The 12,517-nt window shown below is 56.9% G+C and overlaps 1 protein-coding gene across 1 annotated transcript; it reads right to left on the bottom strand.

Moving 5' to 3' along the window:
- Nucleotides 1-1,129: 1,129 nt before the first annotated feature.
- Nucleotides 1,130-8,905, bottom strand: Susd2 (sushi domain containing 2). The gene is made up of 15 exons (XM_003477960.5): nucleotides 8,725-8,905; nucleotides 6,804-7,011; nucleotides 6,412-6,563; nucleotides 5,785-5,955; nucleotides 5,151-5,325; nucleotides 4,811-5,012; nucleotides 4,571-4,656; nucleotides 4,220-4,488; nucleotides 3,984-4,133; nucleotides 3,726-3,884; nucleotides 2,807-3,055; nucleotides 2,387-2,659; nucleotides 2,094-2,270; nucleotides 1,911-2,010; nucleotides 1,130-1,772 (listed from the first exon to the last, which is right to left on the bottom strand). The coding sequence occupies exons 1-15, from the start codon at nucleotides 8,798-8,800 to the stop codon at nucleotides 1,748-1,750; spliced, it is 2,472 nt and encodes an 823-aa protein (XP_003478008.2). The 5' UTR covers nucleotides 8,801-8,905; the 3' UTR covers nucleotides 1,130-1,747.
- Nucleotides 8,906-12,517: the final 3,612 nt, after the last annotated feature.

The following is a 12,517-nucleotide window of genomic DNA, read 5'->3' as shown; positions in this document are numbered from 1 at the left end:
CAAGAGATGAGCTGCGCATGAATTCTGACTGCAGTTGTGACCAAGCCTGGCCACCCAGCTGCAGGGAGGAGGCCCACTCCTCTCTCCAGCCACCTGGGAGAGGCACAACTTCCATTCACTGTCCCTACCCAATGCTGCCCCCATATGGCCACGCCCAGCACTGCAGGTCACACTGAGGCCTACGCTGAAGTCCTCATCTAGGGCAGCCCTGGGCCTGCCTTCCTGAACTTTCCCCATTGGTATCTCTAATGCAAGTTTGACCCTAGCCCACCCTGTGCAGCCCTGCTTGGCTGTCATCCAGCCACCTCTCCCCACAATTGAGGACTTTGGGCCCTGTTTGTCTCCCAGAGGCTCCTGGTCTGTGCCCCATGGCATTCCCATCATACCTGGTCCCAGAGGAAGGGCGGGAAGGAGCTCGAGCCAGGTATTCGAGTGGGTGGCAGAGGCACAAGGTCTGCTACTGTGCCTCACTTCTGCACATTAGTGAGCCATGTGCTCACTAAAGAACACGGGCCCTGCTCACTCAGGGACTTAGGTGTGGCCTGGTGGTGGTGACACCCAGCCAAGGTGCTGTCTTTTGTAGAGCAGTATCGGGGCAGGGCTGAAGACCCAGCCAGGTGTGCCTGCTTGCTGCAGCGTAGGCAGTTCAGGCAACACCAGGGCAGGGGAGAGGGCAGCACCTGAGCAGAGGGCAGGGCTGGCTAGGGCATCTGTCCCTTCGTGTCTCCAGCACCTTCTGCCCAGCCCTTTGCAGAGGATGTCTAACCCTAACCCCAGCCCCAACACTGACCCTAACCCTACGTCCTTGCCCCACCACCGGTCAGTGTTATTATTTGATTTTTTTCCCATTCACTCCTGGGGACTGAACCCAGTATTTTCAAATTGCCTAGGCTGGGCTTGCGCTCATGATCCTGTTGGTCTCTCCTTCCTGCCTCGGCCTCCCCCACAGTGCTGGGATTACAGATGCAGACACGCAGCTGGGGCTGGGGGTGTCACTGTTCTTAGTCCCATTTTACACATGGAGAGAGGTTGAGGAGGCACCTTTCAGGGGCTCAGGGAGATGAAGCAGGCAGGATTCAGGGCGGGCCATTCTCTACAGAGAGGTGCAGAATGAGAGCCAGGACACCAGGAAAGGACACGGGAAGCTTGTTTTCTCCTCATACAGACAGAGGGGGTGTTATCAAGCAACATCCAGAAGAGGTAGAAATATAAGCCTGGAGTGTAGAGTCTGGCTCGTTCCCTTCCTGCAGTCCTTGCTTTTCTGGGGGCGCTAAGGCCTCTCTTTGCCCTGTGGCTGGGCCCACTAGGGTCTCAGGTTGGACGGAAGGTGCAGGAGCCAAGGCACCTTGGCAATGGGGGCCCCACAGGATGGAGGGGAACAGTCTGTCTGTGCCCTCAGGCCACAGGGAGTGAGGTATGGAATCCGAGTTTCTGATGCATTAGGGCTCAGGACACAGCTATTAGAATTCCAGAGTGTGAAGTCTCAGGTCTAAGGAATTATATAGCCTTAAGTAATATGGGGAACAGAGCAAGGTACAGGTACCAAGCCTCAGGGCTGAGATGAGATCAGACACTGGGTCTTGGGCCCACAAGAATTATAACCCCAGGTACTGGGTGCCCAGCCCTTAGATCCGGGAACCACAGCTTAGCACGCCTGTGACTGGTAATCTACAGCCTTCTCCTGGCAGGCAGGGTCTTGTCTTGGCTCCGACACGAACCTGTGCTGCTGCCTGAGTGTGCTCTGGTCTCAGGGATGGGAACGCCACAGGTTCCTGAAATAGTGATGGCGTTTGTAGCATGCATATTAACCACCGGCTGACCCAGGGTCCCAAGAGGGCTGAAGAGGGGTACCGACTGGGGGACCCAGGGGACGCGGGGTGGGGAGCCCTCCACCTGGATGGGGGTCTCACATGTTCTTCCTGCGGCGCAGCAGCAGGTAGATGATGGCCACCAGCGCCACGACTGCCAGGCCTCCGAAGATGATGCTCAGCAGCACTGTGTAGCTCCGTCCTGACCAGAGGGCAAAGGTGCTGAGGGTGTGTCGGGCATGCTGGCACGCAGCGGCAGGAAGGGGGTGGGGAGGACATCCTCACCTAACTGACACTCCGGGGTGGGTGCGGACCAAGTGCCATCAGCCTGGCAGGTGCTAGTGTCCGCCCCGGCCAAGCTGTAGCCGCTCTCACAGTGGAAGCGGACGGTGGAGCCCACCAGGTACTTGAAATCTTCCTTGTGCCCGTTGGAAGGCGCAGCCAGCCAGCCACAGGACACCACTGAGATGGGGGCGGAGCACAGACGACAGGCCTGAGATGCTGGTCACTGCACGCTACTGGCCAGCCTGAAGGACCCTGTCCCAGTGCCAGGTGTCCCTCCCCTCCTCCACCCTCACCAGGCTGCAGGCTCTGAAGGCGCTCCTGGTGCATCTGGTGGGCCGCCCGTGTCACATTGCCCACGATCAGGTTCCCAGTGACCGCCACATCAAACTTGCAGAAATGGTCGTCCCCACACAGCTTAGCTACCTCTTCTGCCTGGTCCGGGCTGAGGACAATTTCGTCGGAGAAGAGGGGCTTGAAGGTGCTGTCGTGCTTGGGTCGGTACAGGAAGTTGTAGACCAACGACCAGGAGTCATAGGTGAACAGGGAGGAGCTGTTGTGCACAGCCCCTGGGAAGATGGACAACAGACTTGGGGGGCACAGATCTGAATGCTGGACAAGGGCCTGGGGTCTCCCCTTGATCCTCAGGCCTCCTCCTGGTGATGTTCCCCCTCCCCACTACCCACTCTGTCCAGCATATTCCATGGGTCACTCACATTCAGCCCCAAATTGGAACAGCTCCTGGGCACTGGCATTCGAGGGCAGGACCATCCCACTTCGCAGGGTGAAATCATCAGCAGGGTTGTTATTGAGTGTCCCAAGGAGACCGCGGGTGTGATTCTGGAACTTCTCAGGCAGCAGGACAGCCACACTCAGGAAGGGGCCCTGTATGCTGACCTCCAGGCCAGCCCCCGATGACAACATGATTGATACTTTGTCCTCACCAGCTACTGACAGGAACAAGCCTGGGCACAGGTGGAGATGGGTCAGGAGCATCTCCTTGGTGGCCTCCAACCTCTGATGCAGCTCTAGGAGCTGGTGGGGAGAAGGAGGCGCACCCCCAGGGTTAACTCATTAACTATGACCCCCCCCCACGTTCCACCCCACCTGTGCTTTCACTAGGCCTCAGATGGATCCAAGATGCCCAGACTCTGCCAAGAACACCCATGCCAAGACCTCTGCCCTTCCTCAAGGCTCTTTCACATACAGTGCCCCCGACATCTCTTGGGGACCATTTCATTCATTCCGTTCCCTGAGGTAGCATAACCATGACAAGGGGTTCAGATCCTGGAGCCACCACCCCCAGCTGTCACTTCCAAGCTGCAATCTTAGTCCTGCAGGGCTGGCTTCCCTGCAGTGGATTTGATGGATGGGACAAGGGACCACAGCCCAGGAGCAAAGCCGTACTGGCCAGATCCCATTAAGGTGCTCCCTGGGCTCTTCTGGGTTGTAGCAAGGACCCACCCCACAGTGCTGGTTCCTCGAAGCTCTGAGCAGGCCGTGGGGTGTGACAAAGGCATCTCTGGAGTTGAGAAGGTACTAGAATCAGACCTCAGGCGAGGGCCCGGATTCAGCTGCCCAGCCCTGCTGTGCCAGGGACCAGCCACTGGGCAGGCCCCCGACCCTGCCACTCACCGTTCAGGTCCATCCAGCTCTGCTCGGCAAAGCTGAGCACCTCGGAATTCAGCAGCACCTCCAGGACCCCAGGCCTATGAGCCAGCCGTGCTTCCACCACGTCCGAGCTGTCCTCCTGGACTACCACGGCCGTCAGCCCCGTGCCACGGGCCTGGGTGCCTGGTGGGGGTGGGTGACACAGAACAGGGTCGCCTCGCCTCCTGCCTCCTACCCTAGATGACCCAGAGCCACCCCGCACCCACAGGACCTCAGCCTCACCACTGGTCAGTGTCGTGGGCTCGGCTCTCGCCTGAACCCGCAGGTCCTTCCCGTCCGCCTCCCCCTCCAGCAGCACGTACTCGCCACGCCCATTGAACGTGAATTTGGTGCCGTCGAAGGTAACGAAGTGGGGGTCCCCGAAGACAGAGGCTGTGGTGAGAGTGGAGGGTCAGGTGGTTCCCCCACCCTGGGCCCCGTCTGACCCTCCCTGGGGCCGGTGCCAGGCTGGTACCCACCCAGGCGCGGGGGACGGTAGGTGCGGCAGTCACTGGAAGGCCGCCGCTGCATGTATCGGGAGCACTCGGGTGCCCAGAGGCAGCAGTAGTAGAAGCTCATGACATCGTAAAGCCAGTGGGACAAGGTGGGCACACGGGGTGGTGTGCGGTAAGGAGGCGCGCCCCAGTCGTGCCCACGGTCGGGTGTGCTGCCGCCAATGGAGTCGGCGGTCAGGAGCTGTGAGCCGTCTTTCCTGTAGCAGCACTGCTGGCCCGAGGCGAACCTGGGGCTGGGGGTGAGGGCAAGTCAGAGCCACCGTGGGAGCCCGTCCTGGCCTCCGCCCTCTTCCCTGTCCCAGCCTAGGGGCTCACCTGGCCTGCACAGAGCGAACGCAGTGCACGGCCCCCGGGTGATAGGTGCAAGTGCTGTTCTGCTCAATGTCACAGCCGTAGTCCGTCTGCAGAGCAGGCGGTGGGTGCTGTCACTTGGGCGCTACATCCCCTCATTCCCTGGAACCAACACTGTGCCGGACCTTACCCCCAACCTTCACCTGCAGAAGGTCTTTGTCTGCCCCTCCCCATTCCTGGGCCTTAATGGTTATAGGAGCTTACGAAGAAGCGGCCGGTGTCAGCCCGGGCCTGGACCAGGTTGCAAGGGCAGTCCGGCAGCTCCTTTAGGAAATCGGGCAGATTGTCTTCCAGCTCCTCCCAGTCCAGGCACTGTGCACGGGCCCAGCTCACAGAGTCTTTCCGGAAGTCATCCCCCAGGTGCCAAGCCAGTGCGTGCTCATTGGTCCAGATTGCCAGCACATCCCTGAAGCAGTGGTGATGAAGTGGCTAAGGGCTGGGCCGTCCCACACAGTTGGCTCCCCGTGGCCTGGGGCTTCACTAGCAAGCACGGAGGTCTCCAGGCAGTCAGCCCCCAGCCCATCCTCTGCACGGAGGCTCTTACTTCTCGCCTTGGTAGTGTTTGCTGGCAGTGATCCGCAGCGCACCCACCCTCCACTTCTGGTAGGAGGCAAGTGCAGGTTCAGGAATGAAAGTAAAGAAGCCAGAGTTGGGGGCGTTTGTGGCCAGAGAGTACAGATATGACCACTTTGCTATCCAGTTTCCTGAGTACGGTGTCCCTGAGGAAGAGAAGGCCTTGGTAAATCCTCTGAGGACCCCTGAAGCAGGAGACGGGGCTGGCCCCAGTCTCTAGCAAAGAGCAGCCCAACAGATGGACAGAAGGTCAATCAACAGACCTAGATGAAGGATGATTGCACAAGTCTCCCACGCCAGGCCAAGCCACCTAAACCCCACCTCCTCTCCACACCCCAGACCCCCAGCCCTCCTACCCAAGGGCCAAGGCACCCAAACCTCCTGTTGGACCTGGGGCCCCAAACATCCAGGCCCCTGTGGGCCCCTCCCTTGCTCGGTCTGACGGACCTGCTGCTCTTCTTTAACTGCACATTGCTTGCTCCAGAGCCCCAGTTCCTGCCTGGGATTGTCCTCATTCATTCTCTATCCGGGAGCTCTCATCCCTGCTCTGCCCTCCTCATACACTCGGGGCTCCAAACCTCCTACCAGCCCAGGGCTGGCCTCACCTGTCTCCTCGTAGCCCCACAGCTCGATGTTGACGGTCTGTGTGGACAGCACCGAGGTGTCCCAGGTGACACTGAGGTTCCCTGTGGTGGTGCCTGGGGTGCCGTAGTATTGCCAGCGGGTCTCGTTCACCAGTTGGCCCTTCTCGGACTGTGACACTTTGTTAGGATGTACTAGGCAGGGACAGATGTGTGGTGAGTGAAGGCTCAGGCACCAGGTGATGAGGGCCCTGGGGTGGGGGTGTGGGTGGGGCCTCCCAAGGACAAAGCATTATCACCTCAGCTGGATTTTGGGTTCTACCAAAGCCCAGGGAGAAAAGAACACCCAGGCTGGGAGAAGCAGGGCCCCATCTGGGAGAGCTGAGCAGCAAGCAGAGGCCTACCAGGGCCCGCAGGCTGTACTCCCTCTGGGTTGGGACTTCAGCAAAGGGGTTGGGTAATGAGGTGAGGAGGCTCCCACCCAAGGGACTGGTTCTGCCAGAGGAGCAGGTGAGTGGGCCAGGTCTCTCTGTGCATAGATTACCACTGGGGAAAGTGTCGTGGGCTCAAACTTTGGGTGGGAACCAGGGCCCACAGAAGGTGGAGTCTGGGGCCCACAGGCTGAACTGGCTTGGCTACTTGGGGGCTCACCAGCCAGCCAGGTGCCTGCACGCAGGAAGGAGCGGCCATTGTCCATTGAGATGGTGAAAGGGATGCGGCCAGTCTCATAGAGCAAGGGTGACACGCAGTGCACTTGTCCCAAGGAGTCCACATGGCCAAGGATCTGGATGCTCTCCTTAAATCTGAGGGTGCAGAGGTGGCTGGAGTGGCTGAGCTGATGTGAGCCGATCCTTTCAAAGCCTTAGTCCCCCCAACTTTTCTGCAGGGGACCCACCTAGCTAGCTGTCACTGTGCCCTCCTGCAAGGCCTTGGTGACGGGGTTAGGGTTACCCATCTGCCAGAAGTCCAGGCCTCTTTCATGCCTGGGGCCGGGAGTGCAGGGAGTTAGGGACCCAGGTGGCCCAGCCCCTCAGGATTCCCACCTGCAGATCACACCTTCTGTGTGTGTGGACCACTTAAAATGGCGCACCACAAAGTCCTTGCCGCCCATCATGGAGCCTGAGAAGGGTGAGATCTCCAGGCAGAAGTCACGGAAGTCTGGACAGCAGGTGCCAAGGCCTGAGCAGGTTGGGTGGCAGGAGCAGGTCCCATTCTGGTTCCCACAGCGCAGAGAGCAGCTGTCCTGAGCATCTGGGGAAGACAGCCCTGAGCACTTGACCCAGAAGTATGCTGGGTGGCCTCCCCATGTGCAGGGCCAATCTCTATTCCCCCTGAGTCCTTTAGAGGGACACTTTCCCAGGAGAACACTGATTGGATTTGTTTTGGCATCACAAGACACAGTGGAAAAAGGCTGTGGTCAGTCTTGGCAAAGATAATCCATCTAGTGCGTGGCTAGAATGTAGTAAGATAAGGGAAAATGTCTGAGTCATTCAACCAGCCAAGCTAGGACTTGCCCCCAGAGCTTGATGAACCGTTAGCCACCAAATCCTGTAGCTCAGATATTGGCTAAGTGTCCCAGTCAACATCTTGGAAAGAAAGGCTCCATGTAGGGCATGGTGGTGCATGCCTGCAATCCCAGCAGTTGGGAGGGTGAGACAGGAGAATCGCTGTGAGTTTGAAACCAGCCTGGGCTACAAGCGAATTCAAGGCCAGCCTGAACTGCAGTGAAACTTGTCTCAAAAAGACCAAAAAAAAAAAAAAACAAGACAAAAAATGAATGATATCCTGCTGGGTTTGACCCATCTCATTTTCCAGGGAGCAACAATTGAATCCCATAGAGCTTCCCTTTTGGGGAAAAGGCAAAGGATACTCCTTTTTTTTGTTTTGTTTAGCTACTTTCCTGCTGAGCTATTTTCCAAGCCCCTTTGCCCCCTGTCTTTTCCTCCCTCCCTTCCTTCCTGACAGGGTCTAAGTTGCCCAGGCTGAGCTTGACTTTGTGGACCTGCTGCCCCAGCTTCCCAAAGTGGTGGAATTTTCGACGTGCACCACCACGCTGGGTTTGATGTTTCATTCTTTTTTTGGAGGAGGGGCATGTGGTGGGGGTAGACAGTGGTATTTGCAGCAGGGATCCCAGCAAGGAGGAGAGGGTAATCGGGGATCTGCCACAGTGGCTGTGGAAATAAGTCCAACCTTTCTTTCAAGGGCCATGGGGACCTGTGACACAGCCCTATTTTCAGGATGTCTGTCCCTGTGGAGCTGGAGAGAGGAGATAGCAGTGGAGGCTGAGTGCTCAGACACATCACAGCCCGCCTGGCCCAGGCCTGGGTCTGAGACACTCCTGTGGGCCGACTTCCCTAAGTGCAGTGCCTGGCACTTAAGACAGGCAATAAATATTTACTGGCCAAGGATGTGATGGCTCAAGGGCTGCAGGGAAGAGGCTTAGAAATGCCAGGTAAGTAAAATCCAAGGGGCAGGAGGATGATGGTGACATTTCCCTGCAAAATGGAAGATGGGGAACTGGGTTGGTGATGCCCAGCTCAGTCTGGGGCTGGGGTCTCAGTTCTGGAGTTCAGGTCTTCTTCTAGACTTTCTAGAGTTCAGTCCCACCCTGAGGAGGACCCATTATCCTGCCTAGGGAAGGGCTGGGGAATAGGAAGAGGGCTGCCTATATGCAGTCACATCCTCTGTTGGTGCTTGGGTGTAGCCCAAAGGCTCTCCTGGTCCAGCTTGCCTCCCTCCCAGGCAGTGAAGGCCTCCCAGCTCCCATTGGGTGTAGGGAGGGCTCAGCCCAGACTCCTGTCCCTGCTGCAGAGCCTTTGACCCTGTGGCCTCAGACTTTCTTCCCACTACCCCCTGTACAGCCACAGATGGCCTAACAGATGGACAGAGGCTGAGCCCAAAGGGGTGTCTGCTCTGGGCCTGGCTGATCAGGCAGATGGACATAAGGGCAGGATGGGAGCATACCTGCTGTGGGCCTGGGACCTGGGCCGGGGACTGTCGCAAGCAGCAGCAGGACCCAGGGCAGGAGGGCCAGCTTCATGGTGAGGTCCGTGTCTGCAGTCGGCGGTGCAGTGGCTTGCTCGGAGGCAGCGGACTGACGGACTGACGCACACTCCTAAGTGCTGGGCTGGCCCCGCCTGCCTGCCTGGAGCTCTACGGCACCGCCCCTCTCCGCCCCTCCCGCTCCGAACCCTCTCAAAGTCCACAGGTGCCTGTGTGGGCCAGCAGCGTCTGACCTGCCCCGTTAGCACATTCTTTGCCCAACAGCAGGGGATATGGGGGAGGGGGCAGAACCTCTGCCCCGGGACCCTGTGCAAGGGTAAAGGGGGCTGGAACCTCCAGCTGAAGGACCTTTGGCACGTGATGAGCCGGATGTCCACAGGCTGTAGCAGGGACCTGGGTCCCAGCTCAGTCTGGACCTGCAGGGTGGGGCTCTTGCAGGGGACGGGATGCTCCTAGTGGGTGAGAAGGGCGTCTACGAAACTGGCAGGACTCCAGCCCCTGTGCCCTGGGGGCAGATCTTCATCCCCAGTCCTCGTTTCCCTCTGGGAGGGGGTGTTATCAATCAATTCCCCCCCCCCCCCCCCCCCCCCCCCGGCTCAGCGAAAGGAGGCCAGGACCTGCCCAGGGCGTGTGTAGTGTGTGGGTGATCTCAAAGGACAGAACTGTCAAGTCACACCCCGGCAGAGCCCTGTGTGTCCTTGGCCCCATGTGGCTCAGCCGGGATCCCTACTGGGAGGAAGATGAGTGCAGGGAGGATCCTAGGCCCGGAGATACGCCGCCATTCACAGGCTCCGTGGGGAACTCAAGCCACAACGCCCAGTGCCTCTTCAGCCTTCCCGCCCCAGTCTTTATGTACAATCTGCATAATCTCTTGAGCTCCCCTCCTTAACCCTCGTGCAGAACTGGAAATTGAAGCCCTTAAGGGAAAACACGGGCCAAGTCAGCCCCCTGGTGGCTTCTGGGAACCTCTGTGGTCAAGTAAGTTGGACATCAGGGCAGGCAGGTGTCCCTTCCCAGTTGCAGCTGCTCAGGTGTCCTAGGAGGACACATCCAGTAACTCTGCAGGTGGCCAGCCCATTGTTCTCTGGGACCTGCTTGCCTAGTTGCTGTGGCCACTGTGGGGCTCCTGTGAGTACAGCCCCACAGGGGAGCTCCTAATGGGCAGCCAAAGGAAACCTGTGGTGTGGGGATTGGAATGGGCTCCCACGCAGAGCTGCTCCTGGGGGAGCCCCACCTCCACCTTCCAAAGAAACATCTGGTGGAATCTGCAGGACCTCGCCTGCCAGAGGGGAGAAAGTCCCTTAAACATTCGGTGCTCAGGCACCTCTGTGGGAGGGGATCCTGGTCCTCCGGCAGGAAGCAGCCCCCAAGGTGATCCTGAGGGTCTCCCCAGGTCCGGGACTGAGCACCTCTTCCCACACAAACAGCGAGTATAGGCACTGGCTGAACACCTGTTAATTTCTTGGTCCTCCAGATGTCAGTCTAGCCAGGATCCACCCCAGGCTACTATATCTCTATGCCCTGGGATGGGGACCCAGGGTGGTAACCAGCCACTAATGCCTTTTTTCCTGGATGGTAAGGAAGTGTCAAGCACATGAGGGGCACAAGGCTAAGGGCCAGCATCACAAACTTAGTGCTGTATTCTTAACTTTAAATTTTTTTTTTTTTTTGGTGCTGGGGATTGAACTCACAACCTTGCGTTTGCCAAGCAGGCACTTATGCTGCTGAGCTAAACCCCCTGCCTTAAAAAATATTTTAAAATGGGCTAGGGATTTAGCTCAGCAGCATAAGCACCTGTCTGGCAAGCATGAGGTCATGAGTTCAATCCCTGGTTAAAAAAAAAAAAAAAATTTGTTTTTGTTAAATTTTTGAGACAGGGTCTTCTTATGTACTCCAGGCTAGTCTTGAAGTCACTACGTAGCCTAGGCTGGCCTTAAGTTTGTGGTGATTCTCCTGCCTCAGCCTGAGTGTAGGAATTATAGGCATGTATCACCATGCCTGGCCAAAAAAAAAAAAAAGTCTTTTTTTTTGATACAGGATCTCGTGCTAGGCCAGGATGTCCTTGAACTCATGATCCTCCTGACACAGGGGAATGAAACTCCTAACCTACCAGGTCTGTTACATGCTCTCTAAAATCAAAGAAAGAATTTTAGGAACAACGGAAGAGCAGAATATATTTATTGAGAGAAGGCAAGCTTTTGTCTGAGGAACAGAAGGGGTCCCGCGTGGGTTGCCAAAGACTGTCTTTTCTAGGAACTGGGTGAAATCATGAGGTTTGACAGGTCTAAGCTGGGGAAAAATGGGAACTCACAAGGTAAGCATGAGATGGGACAGAATTAATTGGTTAGGTAAAGTTGATCAATTCAGGAACAAATGGGGGATCGAGTCACGCAGTAAGCAGTGACCCTTCCTGTAGGGGGTGGGATGCCGACTCCTGACTTCCTCAGGGTGATGGAGAACTATTTGGACAGTGGATCCTTAGGGTGTGGTTGTATTTGCTTTGCCTTTTGTCTTGAGATCTGGTCCACAGCAGGAGGTGAGGAGGTATCTGAACTTTAAAATTTTATTATTTTTTATCAGTACTGGGGATTGAACTCACGACTGCGTGCTTTCAAGGCAGGCGCTTATGCCGCTAAGCTAAATCCCCAGCCAGGTATCTGAACTTCTGTACTGGCCCTTTTAGGGCTTAGCCCTGTCTGACTGTATTTCTAACTCAGCTGCCTGTAACACGCCTACCTCAGCTTCCTGAATGCTCTAATGTTATGGTTACAGGCATGTGCCAAGATGCCCGTCATTACAATGCTCAGTGGGGTAGTGTCTATAATCCCAGCATTCTGGGAAGCTGAGACACACCACAAGTTGGAGCCAGCTTGGTCAGGTAAGTGACTTGTGAGACCCCATCTTAAAAAAAGCAGGGGTGGGAGACAGAGGCTATGGCTCAGTGTGAAGGCCCTGGGTTCCATTCCTAGCATTAGTAAAAGTAAAAACAAAGCCAACAAAAAAATTCTTACTAACTTCTGAACAAGAGGCCCCAGGAGTGCCACACTTCTGGGACAGGCACCGTTGTGGGGGAGTGTGATGGGAAATGTGGGAACTAAGTCCCCCACCTTCCATCCCCACCCACTGGGGAGAGAACCTAGGATTCACCCCCCTCAAGTTTCACTACTGAGCTATGTCCCAGCCCTATTTTTAAAAACCCCATTTTTTGCTGTGTAGGAAGCCTAGGTTGTTTTTTTCCCTCCAGTCAAGCCAGTTTTATTTCTTCAAGCCTGAGGCTGTGGCCCTTGCATTGCTTTGATTTGGTGCTAAGGACCAAACCCAAGCCTCAGCCTTGTGAAGCAAGGGCTGCACCACTGAGCTAAATCCCGGCACCTGTGTATTCTGAGACATGGTCTCACTGAGAATTTAGCATTCAATTTATGATCCTTCTGCCTCAGCAGCCAGAATGGCTGCAACTGTAGGCCTGTGTCACCACCCGTCCCTCCTTCCTGTCCCCACAGTGTCCACTGCCAACCCCTCAGCACAGCTTAGCCTTACCTCCCCTAAAGCGCCCCACCTACCTGCACTCTGTGAGCTCTGGGGATGCCCCTGATGCCCTTACAGCCCAGCTCCAGCTTTACCACAGGCCTGCTCCCCACATATCCCATGCTCCCTGCACCCCAGACTGCTGATCCCTTGGGTGCCCAAGGGCTGGGAGGTCCGGAAACTGGCAGGCCCCAGCCCCTCCCAGCCTGGAGTGTGCAGAGGCAAAGAC

The sequence above is a fragment of the Cavia porcellus genome, unplaced genomic scaffold, assembly GCF_034190915.1.
Source record: "Cavia porcellus strain 051 isolate PalLab524CR breed Dunkin Hartley unplaced genomic scaffold, mCavPor4.1 scaffold_16, whole genome shotgun sequence".
Lineage (NCBI taxonomy): Eukaryota > Metazoa > Chordata > Mammalia > Rodentia > Caviidae > Cavia > Cavia porcellus.
This window is presented reverse-complemented; position numbering and strand designations above follow the sequence as displayed.